This window comes from Rattus norvegicus, chromosome 12, assembly GCF_021556685.1.
Source record: "Rattus norvegicus strain SHRSP/BbbUtx chromosome 12, alternate assembly SHRSP_T2T, whole genome shotgun sequence".
NCBI lineage: Eukaryota > Metazoa > Chordata > Mammalia > Rodentia > Muridae > Rattus > Rattus norvegicus.
The window spans coordinates 36107523-36122792 of NC_141545.1; the positions used below are offsets into that span (position 1 = coordinate 36107523).

A 15270-nucleotide genomic window follows, 5' to 3' on the forward strand; every position below is an offset into this window, starting at 1 on the left:
TACAAAGGAGCACAGCCGAACTCCTGAAGGTAGTTGTTGCTTGGTTCAGAGGACAGTCACTCATAACATGCCCACAGGAACATCCTTGCTTTCTTATAATCTCCTCTTTTAAAAGTTCCATCCCTAGACACACTCCATGACAGGAAGTTCAGGGAAGGACACAGGGAGGCAAGAATACATGTGGAGGAGAGCAGAGCCATGCAGGCCTTCTGATGTGGGGGTCCAGGCAAGTGCCCGCCTTGCCCAGGTGGACGGCACCGTGGAAGATAAGCTCTGACCTCTCCTGCTTTTGCAGACTTCTTTTTTTCTCATGATAGCTACGCCCCCAGATCCTCCATGACAGAGAACGTGGTCATACCTGCCTGGCACACAAATTCCACAATGAGCTTTGGTCTTTATATAAAAATGATAATGTCCTCTTCATGGGTTCCCCACCAAAGGCATTTTACTGACATTAATTGGATATAGGGGCAATTGTGGCTCTTAGAAAAATCACCATATCTCTTGCTCAATGAATCATTTTCAGAACTAAAAAAAGAAATTCTGCCTGTGACCTGAGTATGAAAGCAGAAAACTGTCTGTTTGTCTGTTTTTGTTTTTGTTGTTGTTGTTGTTTTGTTTTATTTAAGTGGAAAAGTCTAGATTGATTAGAGTCAAGAGTTCACAGTTTGTTTCCAGGGTGCCTTGAATGAAGCTTGATATTTTTCCTCCCCCGGGGAGGGAGGGAGGGAGGGGTGGAGAGAGTGCAGATTGTGATCCTTCGCTGATACAAACCATTAAGAAGGAGTTGATTTCCTTAGAGGTGCTGGGTGGGCTCGACACGGGTGTTCAGATCCTCTCTGGTTTTTGTCAGTCTGCCCTGGTCTTTTATGTACCTCGGAGTCACATCTCAATTCACCTCTCTTCCCAGGAACAAAGGCATAAGGAGACCTTGCTGATGGTGTCCCCCAGTCCCAGTGCTGGGGTCTCAGATCTCAACAGAACAAGGAAGGATGAGGGAGGGGTTCTTCACCATAGGAGTTAGCAACAAGACCAGAAACTCTACTTCCCCATGAGCAGATTTACAGAGCAGCATGCGACCTGGTGCGGTGTTTTGCTTCCACCAAATTAAAAAGTCTCAGTGCTATTTGTTTTTATATACATTTTTTTTTCCGGAGCTGAGGACCGAACCCAGGGCCTTGCACTTGCTAGGCAAGCGCTCTACCACTGAGCTAAATCCCCAACCCCATCTCAGTGCTATTTTAAGTCGAGCATCATCACCAACTGGCAGAGGAAGGAATGGGGTTATGAATGGCTTTGCCCGCTGTCACTCACAAGTACCTGAGCTAACCAAGCTTTATTCTCAAATATATACTGTCGCGATTTTAGAACAGTTTGATCGCCCAAGAAGAAAGAGACTTGGTTGTCACTTCCGCAGTCCCTGCTGTCATCCGCATTAAGCAATGATTACTTCTCGTCCTAGCTAGCTTCGGCTGTCAACTTGACATAGCCTAGAGTCATTTGAGAAGAGAGTCTCAGTTGAGGGATCATCCAGGTCAGATTGGCCTGTATGCGTGTCTGGGGTTGGGGGAATTGTCTTGATAGACTCCGGAGGGCCTGGCCCACTGTGGGCAGCACCATTCCCTGGGCAGGTGCTCCTGTGCTATATTAAGAAAGCCGGCAAACTGAGTCTTCCATGGTTCCTGCTTTCCTTCCTTGACTGTGAGGGAGTTGCCTGCTTTCAAGTTCCTGCCCCAGCTTGTCTTAATGATGGACTATATAATCTGAGTGTGGAAGACAAGAATCAACCCCTTCAGGTCATCCTCAAGCATCCACTCTACTGGATTGTCTTGCACCCAGCCTACATGCAAGTTTTTGTGTGAGCTTCTGTTCCCTCTTCTCCAGGGTAGCTATAGCTGGTTGTGGAAACTGTAAAAGCCAGGGATGTCTATCCGGAATGCCAATAGCCAAAAACACGGAGCAAAGTAAATCTCTCTATCATCTGAAAAGCAGTCATGGCGACCAGTCTCCTACATTTCTCCATCACTTCTAAGACATGTGAGCCGGGGTTGGGGATTTAGCTCAGTGGTAGAGCGCTTGCTTAGCAAGCACAAGGCCCTGGGTTCGGTCCCCAGCTCCGGAAAAAAAAAAAAAAAAGACATGTGAGCCACCTCTGGCCAGGTATGACCCTGAGGTGGGGGTTGATTCCCTTAGAGTATGTCCGTTGTGGCTTCTGCTGCCACCATCTGTGATATCTTCAGGAGTGTGATCTCCCTGGTTTCCCCAACCCTTCTGTTTCTCACTCTGCTCACCCTGTCTCTATCTTGCCATGGAGGCCTTCACTGCCCAGATGTAGTCCATGATCCACGCACTTCAATATCACCAGGGAGCTGATGAGAAAGGCAGAGTCTTTAAGCCTCAGCTTCCCCGGATGCTTCACCAGACTTCCGCTGGAGCTGTGCACAATGGATACAGAGGAGCCAGTGCAAGCATCTAGGTCTTGATCTTTGTGCGTGTGACTCCCAAGACAGAGATGTGTTCAGAGCAGAGAATGGGGAGTTCACACGAAAAGCTCACCTGTAGGCTGGGTGCAGTCTTCTCTTGGGACCTCTGTGTGAGAAGCCTCTGTGCTGCTGCTTCAGTCACAGTATCTCACCTTCCCTGCTGTGATGGACTGAACCCCAGAAGCTATGAACCAAAATAAATATCCCCTCCAAATTGCTCCTGACAGGTATTTTGGCACAGTTGTGAGAGACATAGCTAACAGAGATAGGAACAAGGCTCCTGTTTAAGCACGTTTGACAGCAATAGCTGTGGTCAGTGGGGACCGTTCCTGCTGGAGTCTCAGGGAGAAGGGAATCGTACTTGCAGGTTAATCTGCTAACACAGTCCTGCTGTGTACGCTACCTGGCTGAACATTGCCCTACCTCTAGTTCAGGTCCACCCAGAGCCTCGGCCTGTGACCCTATTTGGAATTTTGGGCAATGTAGGTATAGTGAACACAATTAATCCTGCTGGATTAAGGGAAGCCCTAGACCCATGGAATCTCATGTCTCTTGATATTTGGGCTTTTTACACTGACATCATTGCCACAGTATGGGTTCTGTATTTCACCATTTTTATGTCTTTGCTATGTCTGGACGCACCCAGTGTACCCCTACACCCTCACTATTGGTGCAGTGGCCCCTTCTCTCCATGGCTGAAGGGAATCTCAGCTAGCCACACAGCCCTTTTCAGTGAGCCCATAGTTTCCAGAGCCTTCCAGAACATTCCAAGGTCAGCAGAACTGATAGAAGGGAAATCTTGACCCTCAGCTTAACCTGGGCTTAAAAAAAAATCAGTGAAATTTCAGAGTCAGGTCATTTCCTTCTTCTTAGTGACTTTTTTTGACAGGGGAAGAAAAAAGGCTTTTTGGAGAAAACTTTTTAGTTGGTAGGAAATAAACTGGAAAAAAATATGTTATAAAGTGTCTCATTCTCTGAAACATAATCTAAGGTTTTTCCCGGAAAGCAAAGTGGTTCTGGGAGAAATTGGCCTCTGTCTCTGGATTCTTCAAATCTCTCTCTCTCTCTCTCTCTTTTTTTTTTTTTTTTGGTTCTTTTTTTCGGAGCTGGGGACCAAACCCAGGGCCTTGCGCTTCCTAGGCAAGCACTCTACCACTGAGCTAAATCCCCAACCCCTCAAATCTCTCTTGACACAGAGTTCCCAGTTAGCCTGTCTGCCTGTAAGCAGAATTCAGCCGTCGGAGCCTCGAGTTTCCCAGGTTTGCTTAAAGTTTTCACTGTCCAGAATTAACTAATAAGCCTCTTGAAGCGAACCCGTTGGAAGCTCAGTGTAGCATCTTCAGACTCATCGTGGGATGGCTGTCGCCAAATGGCTGGGCACTGTGCAACATGGGGCAAAGGGGCCCACTTTACAAGCTGCCACTCAGGTGCCACCTGGCCTCTGTTCTCTTACAGCAGAGTTTTCCAAGGTTGCGCTGCAGGGAGGGAAAAATGGATGGTGTGTGTGGCCCAGTTGTTTCTACTGTGCACAGGAAACTCACCTTCGTATCCCCCTTGTGTTTGTCCAACGTGTCCTGGCCATTTCCCTTTCTATTGGTCTTCACGCCTAGACTTCCCTTTGAGTTTTATGTGGAGTGGCCCCTATCTCAGAGGCTCAGGTTCAAAGGTGTGCCTCTGAGTGGCCTTCGCTGACCTTGATCAGCTCACAGCTTCATTAAAACTTCACTGAGTTTTAATAATAAATAATAAAATTCATAGCTATAAATATAAAACATAAATATCATCTAAAGATTTAAATGTAAAAGATAAATTTTAAATAATAAATCAAAAAAATTTGTTTTATTTACATATAAGTACACTGTAGCTCTCTTCAGACACACCAGAAGAGGGCATCAGATCCCCTTACAGATGGTTGTGAACCACCATGTGGTTGCTAGGAATTGAACTCAGGACCTCTGGAAGAGCAGTCAGTGCTCCTAACCACTGAGCCGTCTCTCCAGACCCTCCTTAATATTTTAACATTAATTTTCACACATCCTTTGAAAACTTCAGACATGTATATACCTATCTTGATCAATTCACCCCTCACTCTGCATTTCAACTCTTCCCAAGATCACCCATAAGACCCCTCTCTAACTTCTTGCCTTCTGTTCATATTTGCTTATTTAACCCATGGAGTTAATTAGTACTGCTTTAATGCTCATGGGTGTGGGGTCATCCACTGGGACATGGGGAACCTACTGGTGGCCATACTCCTAAAGAAAAGTGACCCCTTTCCTTGGGAAGCAATCAACTGTCAACATCTCGGCTAGGGCCATGGCCCCAGGAACCTCTTCCCCCTTCGTGCTGGGGTTTTTAACTGGCTTGATCTTGTGCAGGTGACCAGAGCTGCTGTGTGCTCGTCGTGTGTGTAATAGTCACATCATGACAGAGGACAGCATCTCACAGCTTCCTCCCATCCTGTTTTTATATTTTTTCTGCTTGCTCTTCCTCAGTGTTCCCTGAGCCTTGGGGGAGGGAGGGGCTGCTATAAATGTCCCACCTACGGTTAAGGGCTCCCAATCTCTTATTCTCAGCACTTCGAACAGGACTGTGTCTCTGCCTTAACCACGACGCACTGCAGTAGGAAGCCGCTCTTTGCAAGGCTGGGAGCAAAACAAACCGAAGGGTATAGCCATAACCATATAGAAGGAAGTCTGAAAACACGAACATTTAGTAAAGCGTCATTGGTAGGTCCTCCGTAGGACTTATGCCTTCCCAAGCCGTGGTTTTGGAGCATCTTTATGGTGACTGATGTGAATTACCTTCTGTGGAGCAAGCTTCAATCCAGTCAAGAGAGTGTTTGGTAACCCCATTAACAATCTTGTTACCATTGCACCAGTGACTCATCTTGCCTGACAGTTCAGTCTTGTTGAGGATAAGACCTTTGGTGACCTTTGGTGACCTTGGTGACCTTTCTCCCTCAGCGTCTGCCTAGCACCTTCTCATAGTATGGAAACATGGCATGTTGATGGAGGTTTGTCATCCCAGGCTTGGGTGTGTGCATGTGTGTGTGGTAGGAGGATTGGTGCAAGTTTGAGGTCAGTCTGGGCTACATATTGAATTCCAGTCTAGCCTGAACCACAGATAAGACTTAGTCTCACGCAGAATGTCTCTAATAAGCAATGTTTATGGGCTCCTTTAAAATTTTAAAGCAAGCTGAGGCTACCGTTTATAACAATTAGCTTTGAGAATTCAAACGCGCCCAAAGTTATGTACAAAACCGTAAATGAAAAATAACACCCTCATCCGGACGAGGTGGGTAATTCGTTTCTCTTTATGAAAGGAGAAGGGAGGTTTCTATGATCTCTCTCTATTTCTCCGGCTTTTCTTTGTCTCCCAAAATGCCATGTAGTGGACCTGAATTTCTTTTCTATAGCTCCAATTCCATTTTTAACCCAGGATAATATATGTAAAGCTTGCATTCACATGGTAATTAAGACCATCTTCTTTGGATACTGAATCCTCGTCCTGTCACATTCTAGCTGTGATCTTAAAGAGGACGCTTTGAGCTGGACTCCTTGTTATAATAGGGTTCACTCCTCTGTGCTGCGGCCATAACTGGACAAGGTTTAACACAGGTCATGACATAGAATAAAATCCCATTGAACAGAGTCTCACTACTTCTGTAGTGAATACCGGTGTTAATAGAGATACGAAGGTCTCTGTGTTAACTTGAGAAGTATTCTATTCCTTTATTTTGGTTATGAGAGAGGGGGGGAGGGGGAGGGGGAGAGAGAGGGGAGAGGGAGAGGGAGGGAGGGAGGGAAAGAGAGAGGGAGAGGGAGAGGGAGAGGGAGAGGGAGAGGGAGAGGGAGAGGGAGAGGGAGAGGGAGAGGGAGAGGGGCAAGCTCAGTGTTGAGACAATCTCTCCCTGGCCTCCAATTTGCCCTCATGTCTAGCTTTTTCTGCAGGGGCAGGGGTGGGGGGAGACAAACACAGATCCTCATGTTTGTCTGACAAGTGCTCTATACCAACTGAGTCATCAGCCCAGCCCAGCTCATTTCTGAAAGACCATGAAAAGACCAGGTAAGTCTGTCAAGGAGTAAGAGGTGATACTGGCTTTGTAGCTCACACCTGCCTACAGTTCCCCATTTCCGCCTTTGACGGACAGCCTCCTAGTCTGGCTCATTACCTCACCTTAGTAATCGAAGGTACAGCTAATCAGCTGGTGCAAAGTAGATTGTTGGTCTAGCAACCTCGGGATTTTATGACTAGAACCAGATTTTTTTAAAAAAAATCTAGCTTCTGTAGGCTCCTGTCTGCATAAAGAAAGATACGTTTGCAAGATTAGCTGACACTCAGGTCCTTGGGATATTAGGTGTCCTATGCTTGCACGCAGTGACGATCAGAGTTCACCCCAAGGAGGAGGCTGGACAGAGCTGGTGCTCAGAGAGAAGGGGGTGAATCCTTGAGGGCAGATCTGACTGATTGGAGGGTCTGACGATAGGCCATATTTGAGTCTTAAGTTTGCATTATAAGAAGTGTTTGGTATAGTGAAAGATCCCAATGACTGTAATAACCAAGAAATGTTGACCTCTTTGTATTTTCATGAGTGTGTGTGGTCCACAGGGGTGTGCTTGTTTGCATGTATGTGGACGCTCTGGGATGATGTCAGGAATCATGCTCCATTACTCTTTCACCTTATTCAAAGAGGCAGGGTCTGTCAATCAAACCCAGGGCTCACTGATATGGTCTGGTATGGCTGTCGCCATAGCCAGCTTGCTCTAATGAATTATGTGTCTCAGTCCACCACCCAGCATTTACTTGGGCTCTGGGGATCCGAACTCTGCTCCTTAGAGTTGTACTGCAGGTGTTTTAGCCACTATCTTCTAGAACGTTTTGACTGACAGTTGGCACTGACCTCAGTTCCCTTGCAGTGGTTTCTGGGATATGGACTGTTAATGGTGACTACTGATGACCCATTGGGCTCTAGTCGCTTAGGGTGAACTCTGGGTGTGTCTGTAAGAGTGTTTCTAGACTGGGTTAACTGAGGAGGGAAGACCCACCCTAAATGTGAGTAGCGCATGAATGTGGGCTGGGATGCTGGACTGTGTACAGAGGAGACAGTGAGCTGAGCACCAGCATCCGTCTCTCTCTGCTTCCTGACTGTGGATGTGACCTGTTGCCTCAAGCTGCCCTGCTCTGACCCTGAGTGGGTAAGGTATGTGATCAAAACTCCATCATCCGAATAACTCTGGATCTGCCCAGAGCTGAAGCAGGGGAGGGGCAGGTGTTGTATTGCTTCTTCCTTAAAACGTGACCTCTTCCGCAGGTCTGTCCCTGTCAGGATTGGAAGACAGGAAGTAGATAAAGTAAGAAAGTCCCAGGAGACACTGACTTGTGAAGCATGGCAAGTGTTTTAATGACAACTGCCACCACGGGTATAAATAAATAGCCTTTTTAAAATCTATTGTAAATGCTACAAATATATGTGTCAAAGGTCCAACCAAGGTCACTAGGGCTTCTGAGACCTTTTCTCAGCTACTGACTTTAGTAATAGAAAAAAAAATCAAAACAATGGCTATCCCCTGGTCTCTCTGTAAACGTTGATCTGCTGAGGGTCACAGTACCCAAAGCCCTCTCCCCCAGCTGATGGATGGAGAGCACCAGTCTCCAGACACCCCAGCTCATTTTCCTCTTCCTGCTTTTCATGCAAACACTCCGTTTTGAGTGGATATCCTACTGCATTGGGCAGTTACGCAGCCACACTGTTCAAAGCCACAGTTCGATGGACAATCTAACGTAGATTTTTTTTAAAAAAAAAATTATTTTGAGTGTATGCTGGTTCAATCTGCCAATAATAAAAAAAATCAGATAACTCAATCCTGCCTCCAAATGTCTTTTCTGTACTGTGTTGGCTGTATCTTGTGGCAGACATGGCCCGTCTGCCTGACTCTGCCCATCTTGTGCTTGTGGACTTGGTGACAGCTCTTCACATAGAGATATCTTTAGGCCCACACTGATGGAGACACTGATTGAGGCTCTGACTTTACTGGGCCTGGCCAGGTATCACAGGCTGCATTCTACTCTCTTGGCCACATTCTATTCAGACAGCTGTGAAAGCCGTTCCACTCACTGGCCTGACCCAGCTGACGATGGATTGTGGGGTGTACTCTCCCCATGGAAGGAACTGCGTACTTGCTAGATTGTTAAAATAAAAAATTACAAACAAGCCAGAAATATATTAACAAAGCAGGGGATATATCATATTAAAACCAGGTTAATGTCACGACGTACAGACTGGACTCATTGATGGTCTTCCGTAAAAGAGGGGACAAAAGCCTAGCTAGTGAATAGAAATATAATTTACATTTCATTTAGGAAAATATACCACTTGGTCCTCGGAACTAAACATGGCATTAAATCTGATGGAAGCCTAAGACCCTAGAAAGAAACACGGAAGCAAAGAGAGAATCTAATGTAAAATTCTCATCCTTCCTAAGAGGTGACCAGCGTTCAGATGTGCCTCTCCTTGGGCACCAGGCTGACAGACGCGGACTGTGTCCTCAGAAGCGTAAAGATTGAATTAAAATGGAGGCCTTCTCTTAGCAAGCCCTATTTTTTTTTTTTTTTTACATTTTGTTCCTTTATTAGAAATATAAACCGACAGTCATTTGTGTGTTTTTTTTATTTATCTTTTTGTATTTTTTTTTAACAAATATTTTTGGTAGCTTGTCTGCAGTGTATTTTGATTTGTAAAATAGCTCTCTCGTGTCTGAGCAGTTCTCTCTCGGATCCACTCTGCCTCACTGCAGGGTCAGAGACTCAAACTTCTGGAAACCTACCATCCTTAGCTGCTAAAAAAACAAACAAACAAAAAAACCCACTTTAGTATAAAAACATTCCTTCTCAACTCCTAACCTGCTGCCTGGTATTTTGTGGAGCCCCAGCCTTCCTCATTCAGTCCACTGAGAGCTCCTTCCATCCAGTTTCTCTGCTGATGGAGGGAGGAAAGGAGGCTACGGTCCCAAGTTGGCGAAGAGGCCAGGGCACTACACGCTGTCTTGGAATTTCTCCAGGTAGGTTCTGAGCTCCTTGGGTGCGCCCACGTCTAGGTCTTGACAAACCCACTTGACGTCGTCTTCCCCACTTAGGATGGAGTTCACTGTGGGGCAGCTGTCCTCAGGTGGGATGGTGAATGTGGCAAACTTTACCTTCTTCATCTTGGAGGTGGGCGAGTTCGCAGGTTCCTGCCTGGGCTCCCTGGTCTGCCGCCCCCCAGAACCTGGTGGCCTGTGGACCTGGCTCTGCATGTGCTTTTGGGAGCCGCCATTGAGAAACAAGTGGTTGTTCTCCTCGAAGCCTCCCAGCCCTCGGTCTATGATGGTCGTGTGCTCGTCTTGGGGTGGGGACAAGTCCCCAATGTTCTCCAAGAGCTCCGCCTCATTGCCCAGCCAGACCCAGTCATGAGAGTGGGTCATGGATGCCTGACCTTCTAGAGGTACCTGTTTGTGCCTGTATTTGAAGGCAAAGGTGGCGCAGTTGATGAGAAAGACAAGGATGGCCAGGCAGAAAACACCCAGGAGGGCATACATCCCAATCTCTAGATCACTCAGGCCATGGGCTGTCTGCATCAGACCATTCTCCTCCAGTGTGCCCCCGGCCTTGGCCTTGGGGAGGTCCACATGGGCCGGGAAGTTGGTGAAGTCTATGGGGATGCTGTGTAGCCTGGCCCCGTCCCGCCTGCCACTCTTCCCCACGTTGTTATCTAACAGGGACTTGGTAGTGGTGGTGGCACTCAGCAGGGCCCCTTCCTCACGATCCCCGGGAAAGTTGCCATGGTGTAGTTCATCTTGGCCTGGGCGTTCCAGGTCCTGAATCTTCTGCCGACGATCGCTGGCATGGTTCTTGATCTCCTCCTCATCCTTTTCTCCAGTCTGGCCGGAGTCAGCATCTTCCCACCCAAACTTGACCCCCACGTGGCCAATGCCAACAGCCAGCACGCTCTTGCGCTTGGATTTCTGACAGGCCTCAGCGATGGACATATCGACCCGGAGCAGTGGGCCCTGACCCTCTCCTTCAGCTACCACAGTGGGCCACCAAGGCGAGAGGGGTTGTGGGATGGAGATGACAGCCTCGTCCAAAGAGATGGCAGTCAAGGAGAAGTCCTTGGTGTCATAGATGTCCAGGGGTGTCACTGAGCCATCACTGAACTGGAGCCATGTGCTGATTATAGCTTCCTGCAGGGAGAGAGACCGTGAGAACCACTTGGGAGGTGCCTTATCTCCAGGAACCTCTCCTAAAGCACGACTAAAGCAACAGGAAGGGTGACGTGAAGCCCCGATCTAGTACAGAGGTACCGAGGAAGCAAATAGGCTGTCAGAGAGATACTGTAACACAGCTCAAATATAAGGCATACGCTGGAGTTCATGTAGCTGGCAAATTCATCTAATCCGGTCCTGGGTCAGCTTTTTGTTATCTGCCAATCACTTATTCCTGGGTTCTATTATCCTCATAGGAAAATGGGGCTTTGTAGAGGTGGGGAGCAGAGGCAGGAAATTATGTCAGAGCCAAAAACCTAAAACCGGAAACTACAGGCTGGGAATGTGTGGCAGTTGTTAATGAGCTTGCTTACAGTACGTGAAGCCCTGGGTTTAACTCCCAGCGCTGCATAGACTAGCATTGGTGGCAGATGCCTTTTACTTCAGTACTTGGGAGGGGGTTGGGGGCATGAATGTCGGGAGCTCAAAGTCATCCTGAGGTCTTGTAAAAAGAGAAAGTTTCTTGTCTGTCATGTGATGGCTAACTTGATGACATTTGGAATCAGCTGAAGCCTTTGTTGCTGCAAGCCCTTGGAAGGGACTTTCTTTCTCAGATTATTTAAAGCAGGAAGCCCAACTCTAACCCTAGGCCACACCTATAGAGGTGGTGCAGGTAAAGAATGGGAAGCAGCTTTGCTTTTTGCCTGCTTGCCCTCACTCTTGCTGGCAAGTGCATCCATCCTGTTGCTGCAGCTAGTATCACATCCAAATTCTTCAGGATTGCAACGTAAACTGAAGACCAACAGCTTGCTCTCTGGGAATCATCCAGAACTCCTGAGGCTGCTGAGACATCCAAGCTCACACACTGACCAACACCCAGGTTCTCCACCTTTCCATCATGAGATAACTATTGTTGAACTACCTGGATCACAACCAATAAGTCATGCTAATAGACCCCCCCTTTCAATGTAGATATTCATCCTTTCAGTCCCATTCCCGTGCAGAACCCTAACTTAGTGCCCCTCCCCACCTTATGTAAGACCCCAGGGCTTTCTAGGGGGAAAGAGGAAAGCAAGAGCATTTTCCCTTTGTATGACCCTGATGCACATGGTATACTCCTTGCAGAACTGTCAGGTGGACGGGCATCAACACTTGGTGGGCTCAGCTTGGCTGCATCAGACTGAGAAAGTTCAGGTACGTGTCAGGGGTGAAGTCACTAAAGAGACTGTCAATTGTTCAGTCAATGCCCAGACAGCCATATGATCTCCCCCATTGTAGAGAACAGAGAAGGGACTAGAAATGTCCTGGACCTATGTTCCTAAGCCTACTGGATAGCCCAGGGACAACACAGTGCAATGCTAGACACAGATCCTCCTAGCTGGGATGCTCCCGGGCATTTCCTCTCGAGGATTCAACTTCAGCACCATGGACAGAACCATAACCTAGGTGTCCTGGCAAAAACCTGAACTTTTGAGATTCTAAGAAGGGAACCGCAAACAGAGCATGTATGCCTATTAGATGTCAGCTGATACTCAGAGGATGCCTCTGTTGTAAGTTTAACTAGATTGTCCCTCGGCTGTCAGGTTAGCAAGAAGTTAGCAGAGCCATGCTGTGCTGGAGACCCAGGGTTCAGTAGCCAAAGTCCCCATGGCCAGCTGCACCCAGGAAGGTTATATTCAGCCTTTTCCTGAAGGGTCACTGCTATGCCCTTCTCTCACTACCAGAACAGTCCTGATTGTGGGAGCCTTTCGGTTGCTCATCGGTCACACCTGTATTAGACTCTACTAGTGCAGCAAGAGGTCTGGAGAGTGGGAGCCTCTCCACATATGACGGGTGGGAAAAAATTCTATTTCCTCTCTGCCACTGGTGGGAATAAGAAACCCGCACTCGGATCTGGTCTGGTATGGCACTGCCAGTGTGCCCCAGGGAAGGCAAGCAGCAAAACAGACTCGAAACTGGATCATCAAACACAAACCACATGGCGCTCCTTAGGAGCAGAGCAAGGTAAGGCTCCCCTGCACAAGGCTGCTGCACAAGGCTCCCCTGACAAAAACAAAACTCCGTCTGCGGGAGGGCGGCAGGTGCCACAAGAGGCGTGTTAAAAATACACACAGGAGGTCTGTGGGGTGGCTCAGGGGATAAAAACACTGGCTCTGAAAGCCTGGAGACATGAGTTCAATTTCAAAAAGCTATGTCAATGTGAAAGAAGAGAGAACAGACTCCTGAAGTTTGTCCTCTAATCTCCACATGTGCACTGTGAAACACACACACACACACACACACACACACACACACACTTCTACTACTACTGCTGCTGATGCTACTACTGCTATTACTACTACTAGTGGTAGAAAATTTACTATTAATAAGATGGTCAGGCTAGTAGTGGAGTGGTGGGGAACAACTGGAAAACACTGAATTAAAATAAACCAGGGCAAAAAAGATCACTAAAGAAATAAAATGGCAGAGAAGGAATTAAAGCAGAAACTACCAGGAGAGCAGAGGTGAGTGGGGAGGGGCAGAGATGTGTGGAGATCTTACAGGATTTCTAGAAATGGAAAACCGAGCAGGGTATGCTGGCACAGGCCTGCAGTCTTGGGACTTGGGAGGTCCAGGCAGGAGGATCAAGAGTTGGATGGCAGTTTCAGCTACATGGCAAGTTGGAGGCCAGCCTGGGCTACATGAGACCCCTTCTCAAAGAAAAGAAGGAGAGGGGGCGGGGACAGGTGAGTGAACCACTTGAGATGCTTTATGCAACCGACAAGGCACGTCTGAGGAGGGAGTTGGCTCACCAGCTAACACAGCCAACCAGTTTACTCAGAATTGGGAAGAAACAGAGGAAGAGGCAAGCAGGTGGAGATGGAAAAAGGAGAGCGAGAATTGTCAATAGTCCGGCTACACATTTTAGGAGGAACTCAGAATGAGGAAGGCGATATTCTAGAACATTCTAGGCAAGGGTGACCCTGAAATCCAACGTGAAAGGCAAAGGCAGAACTTTGGAATGGTGAGTTTGGGTGCCTGGATCTGGCTGTACCAGAAGCAACAAATGCCTGCCCGCAGGCTGCTCCATTCTGTTTAGGTCACTGGAGGCCGAGTCGCTGCTATTTGGAGTAGAAAGCCCAGAGCAAAGTTCTGAAGATCAGGAAGGAGGACCGCACTCAATGCCCTCCTCCCACTTTAAGCACCAGGATCATTTTATTTAAGTCTGGGAGAAAAATAACAGGGCAGGCAAGCTGTAAATCTTGACAGCTGCCAGGAGGGGTAACAGGGAGAGGGAGGAGGAGGAGGATGATGAGGAGGAGCAAGAGGAGGAGGATGAGGAGGAACAAGAGGAGGAGGAGGAAAAAGAGGAGGAGGAGGAGAAGGAGGAGGAGGAGGAGGAGAAGGAGAAAGAGGAGGAGAAAGAGGAGAAGAAAGAGGAGGAGAAAGAGGAGGAGGAGGAGGAGGAGAAGGAAGAAGAGGAGGAGAAAGAAGAAGAGGAGGAGGAGGAAGAGGAGGAGGAGAAAGAGGAGAAGGAGGAGGAGGAGAAAGAGGAGGAGAAAGAGGAGGAGAAAGAGAAGGAGGAGAAAGAGGAGGAGGAAGAAGAGGAAGAAGAGGAGAAAGAGGAGAAGGAGAAGGAGAGGAGGAGGAGGAGGAGGAGCAGCAAGAGGAGGAGGATGAGGAGGAGCAAGAGGAGGAGGAGGAGAAGGAGGAGGAGAAAGAGGAGGAGAAAGAGGAGGAGAAGGAGAAGGAGAAAGAGGAGGAGAAAGAGGAGGAGAAAGAAGAGGAGAAAGAGGAGGAGAAAGAGGAGGAGAAAGAGGAAGAGGAGGAGGAGAAAGAGGAGAAGGAGAAGGAGGAGGAGGAGAAAGGAGGAAGAGGAAGAAGAGGAGAAAGAGAAGGAGGAGAAAGAGGAGGAGGAAGAAGAGGAAGAAGAGGAGGAGAAAGAGGAGGAGAAGGAGAAGGAGAGGAGGAGGAGGAGGAGAAGGAGGAGGAGAAAGAGGAGGAGAGGAGGAGGAGGAGCAAGAGGAGGAGGAGGAGAAAAAGGAGAAGGAGGAGGAGGAGGAGCAAGAGGAGGAGGAGGAGAAAAAGGAGAAGGAGGAGGAGGAGAAGGAGAAGGAGGAGGAGGAGGAGAAAAAGGAGGAGAAGGAGGAGGAGAAAGAGGAGGAGAAGGAGGAGGAGAAAAAGGAGGAGGAGGAGGAGGAGAAGGAGGAGGAGGAGGAGGAAGAGGAGGAGAGGAGGAGGAGGAGGAGAATGAGAAGAAAGAAACCCTTGGCTTTTGAGTTAGGGTTAGCAATGGAGGTCTGCAAGCAGCAGTGGGTAGGGAGTAGACTTTCAGAAACACATGAGAAAGCTCAGAGTGTGAGGGCTGGCCCGCTTATAATTTTGTCCAAAGATGAGGGGGAAGAATGAGTAAAGAGGAAGAATTCTTCTTCGGAGTTAGTCTGCACTAACTCGAAATCTCACGATGGCGCAGAACACCCATCCTGCAAGCAAACCAGCAGCTATGAGCTCAGCTTTCCACGATCAAGTTCACCTTAGTCATCTTAGCTCAAAGGCATCCTCTG

General features: G+C 48.0%; 1 protein-coding gene across 1 annotated transcript in view; it reads right to left on the bottom strand.

Annotated features, from left to right (window-relative positions):
* Positions 1-7863: 7863 nt before the first annotated feature.
* Positions 7864-15270, bottom strand: part of Tmem132c (transmembrane protein 132C) — a 328815-nt gene continuing 321408 nt past the window's right edge. Inside the window, 1 exon segment of the mRNA NM_001431836.1 lies at positions 7864-10705. Within this exon segment, the coding sequence (NP_001418765.1) occupies positions 9518-10705 (1188 nt within the window). The 3' untranslated portion in view covers positions 7864-9517.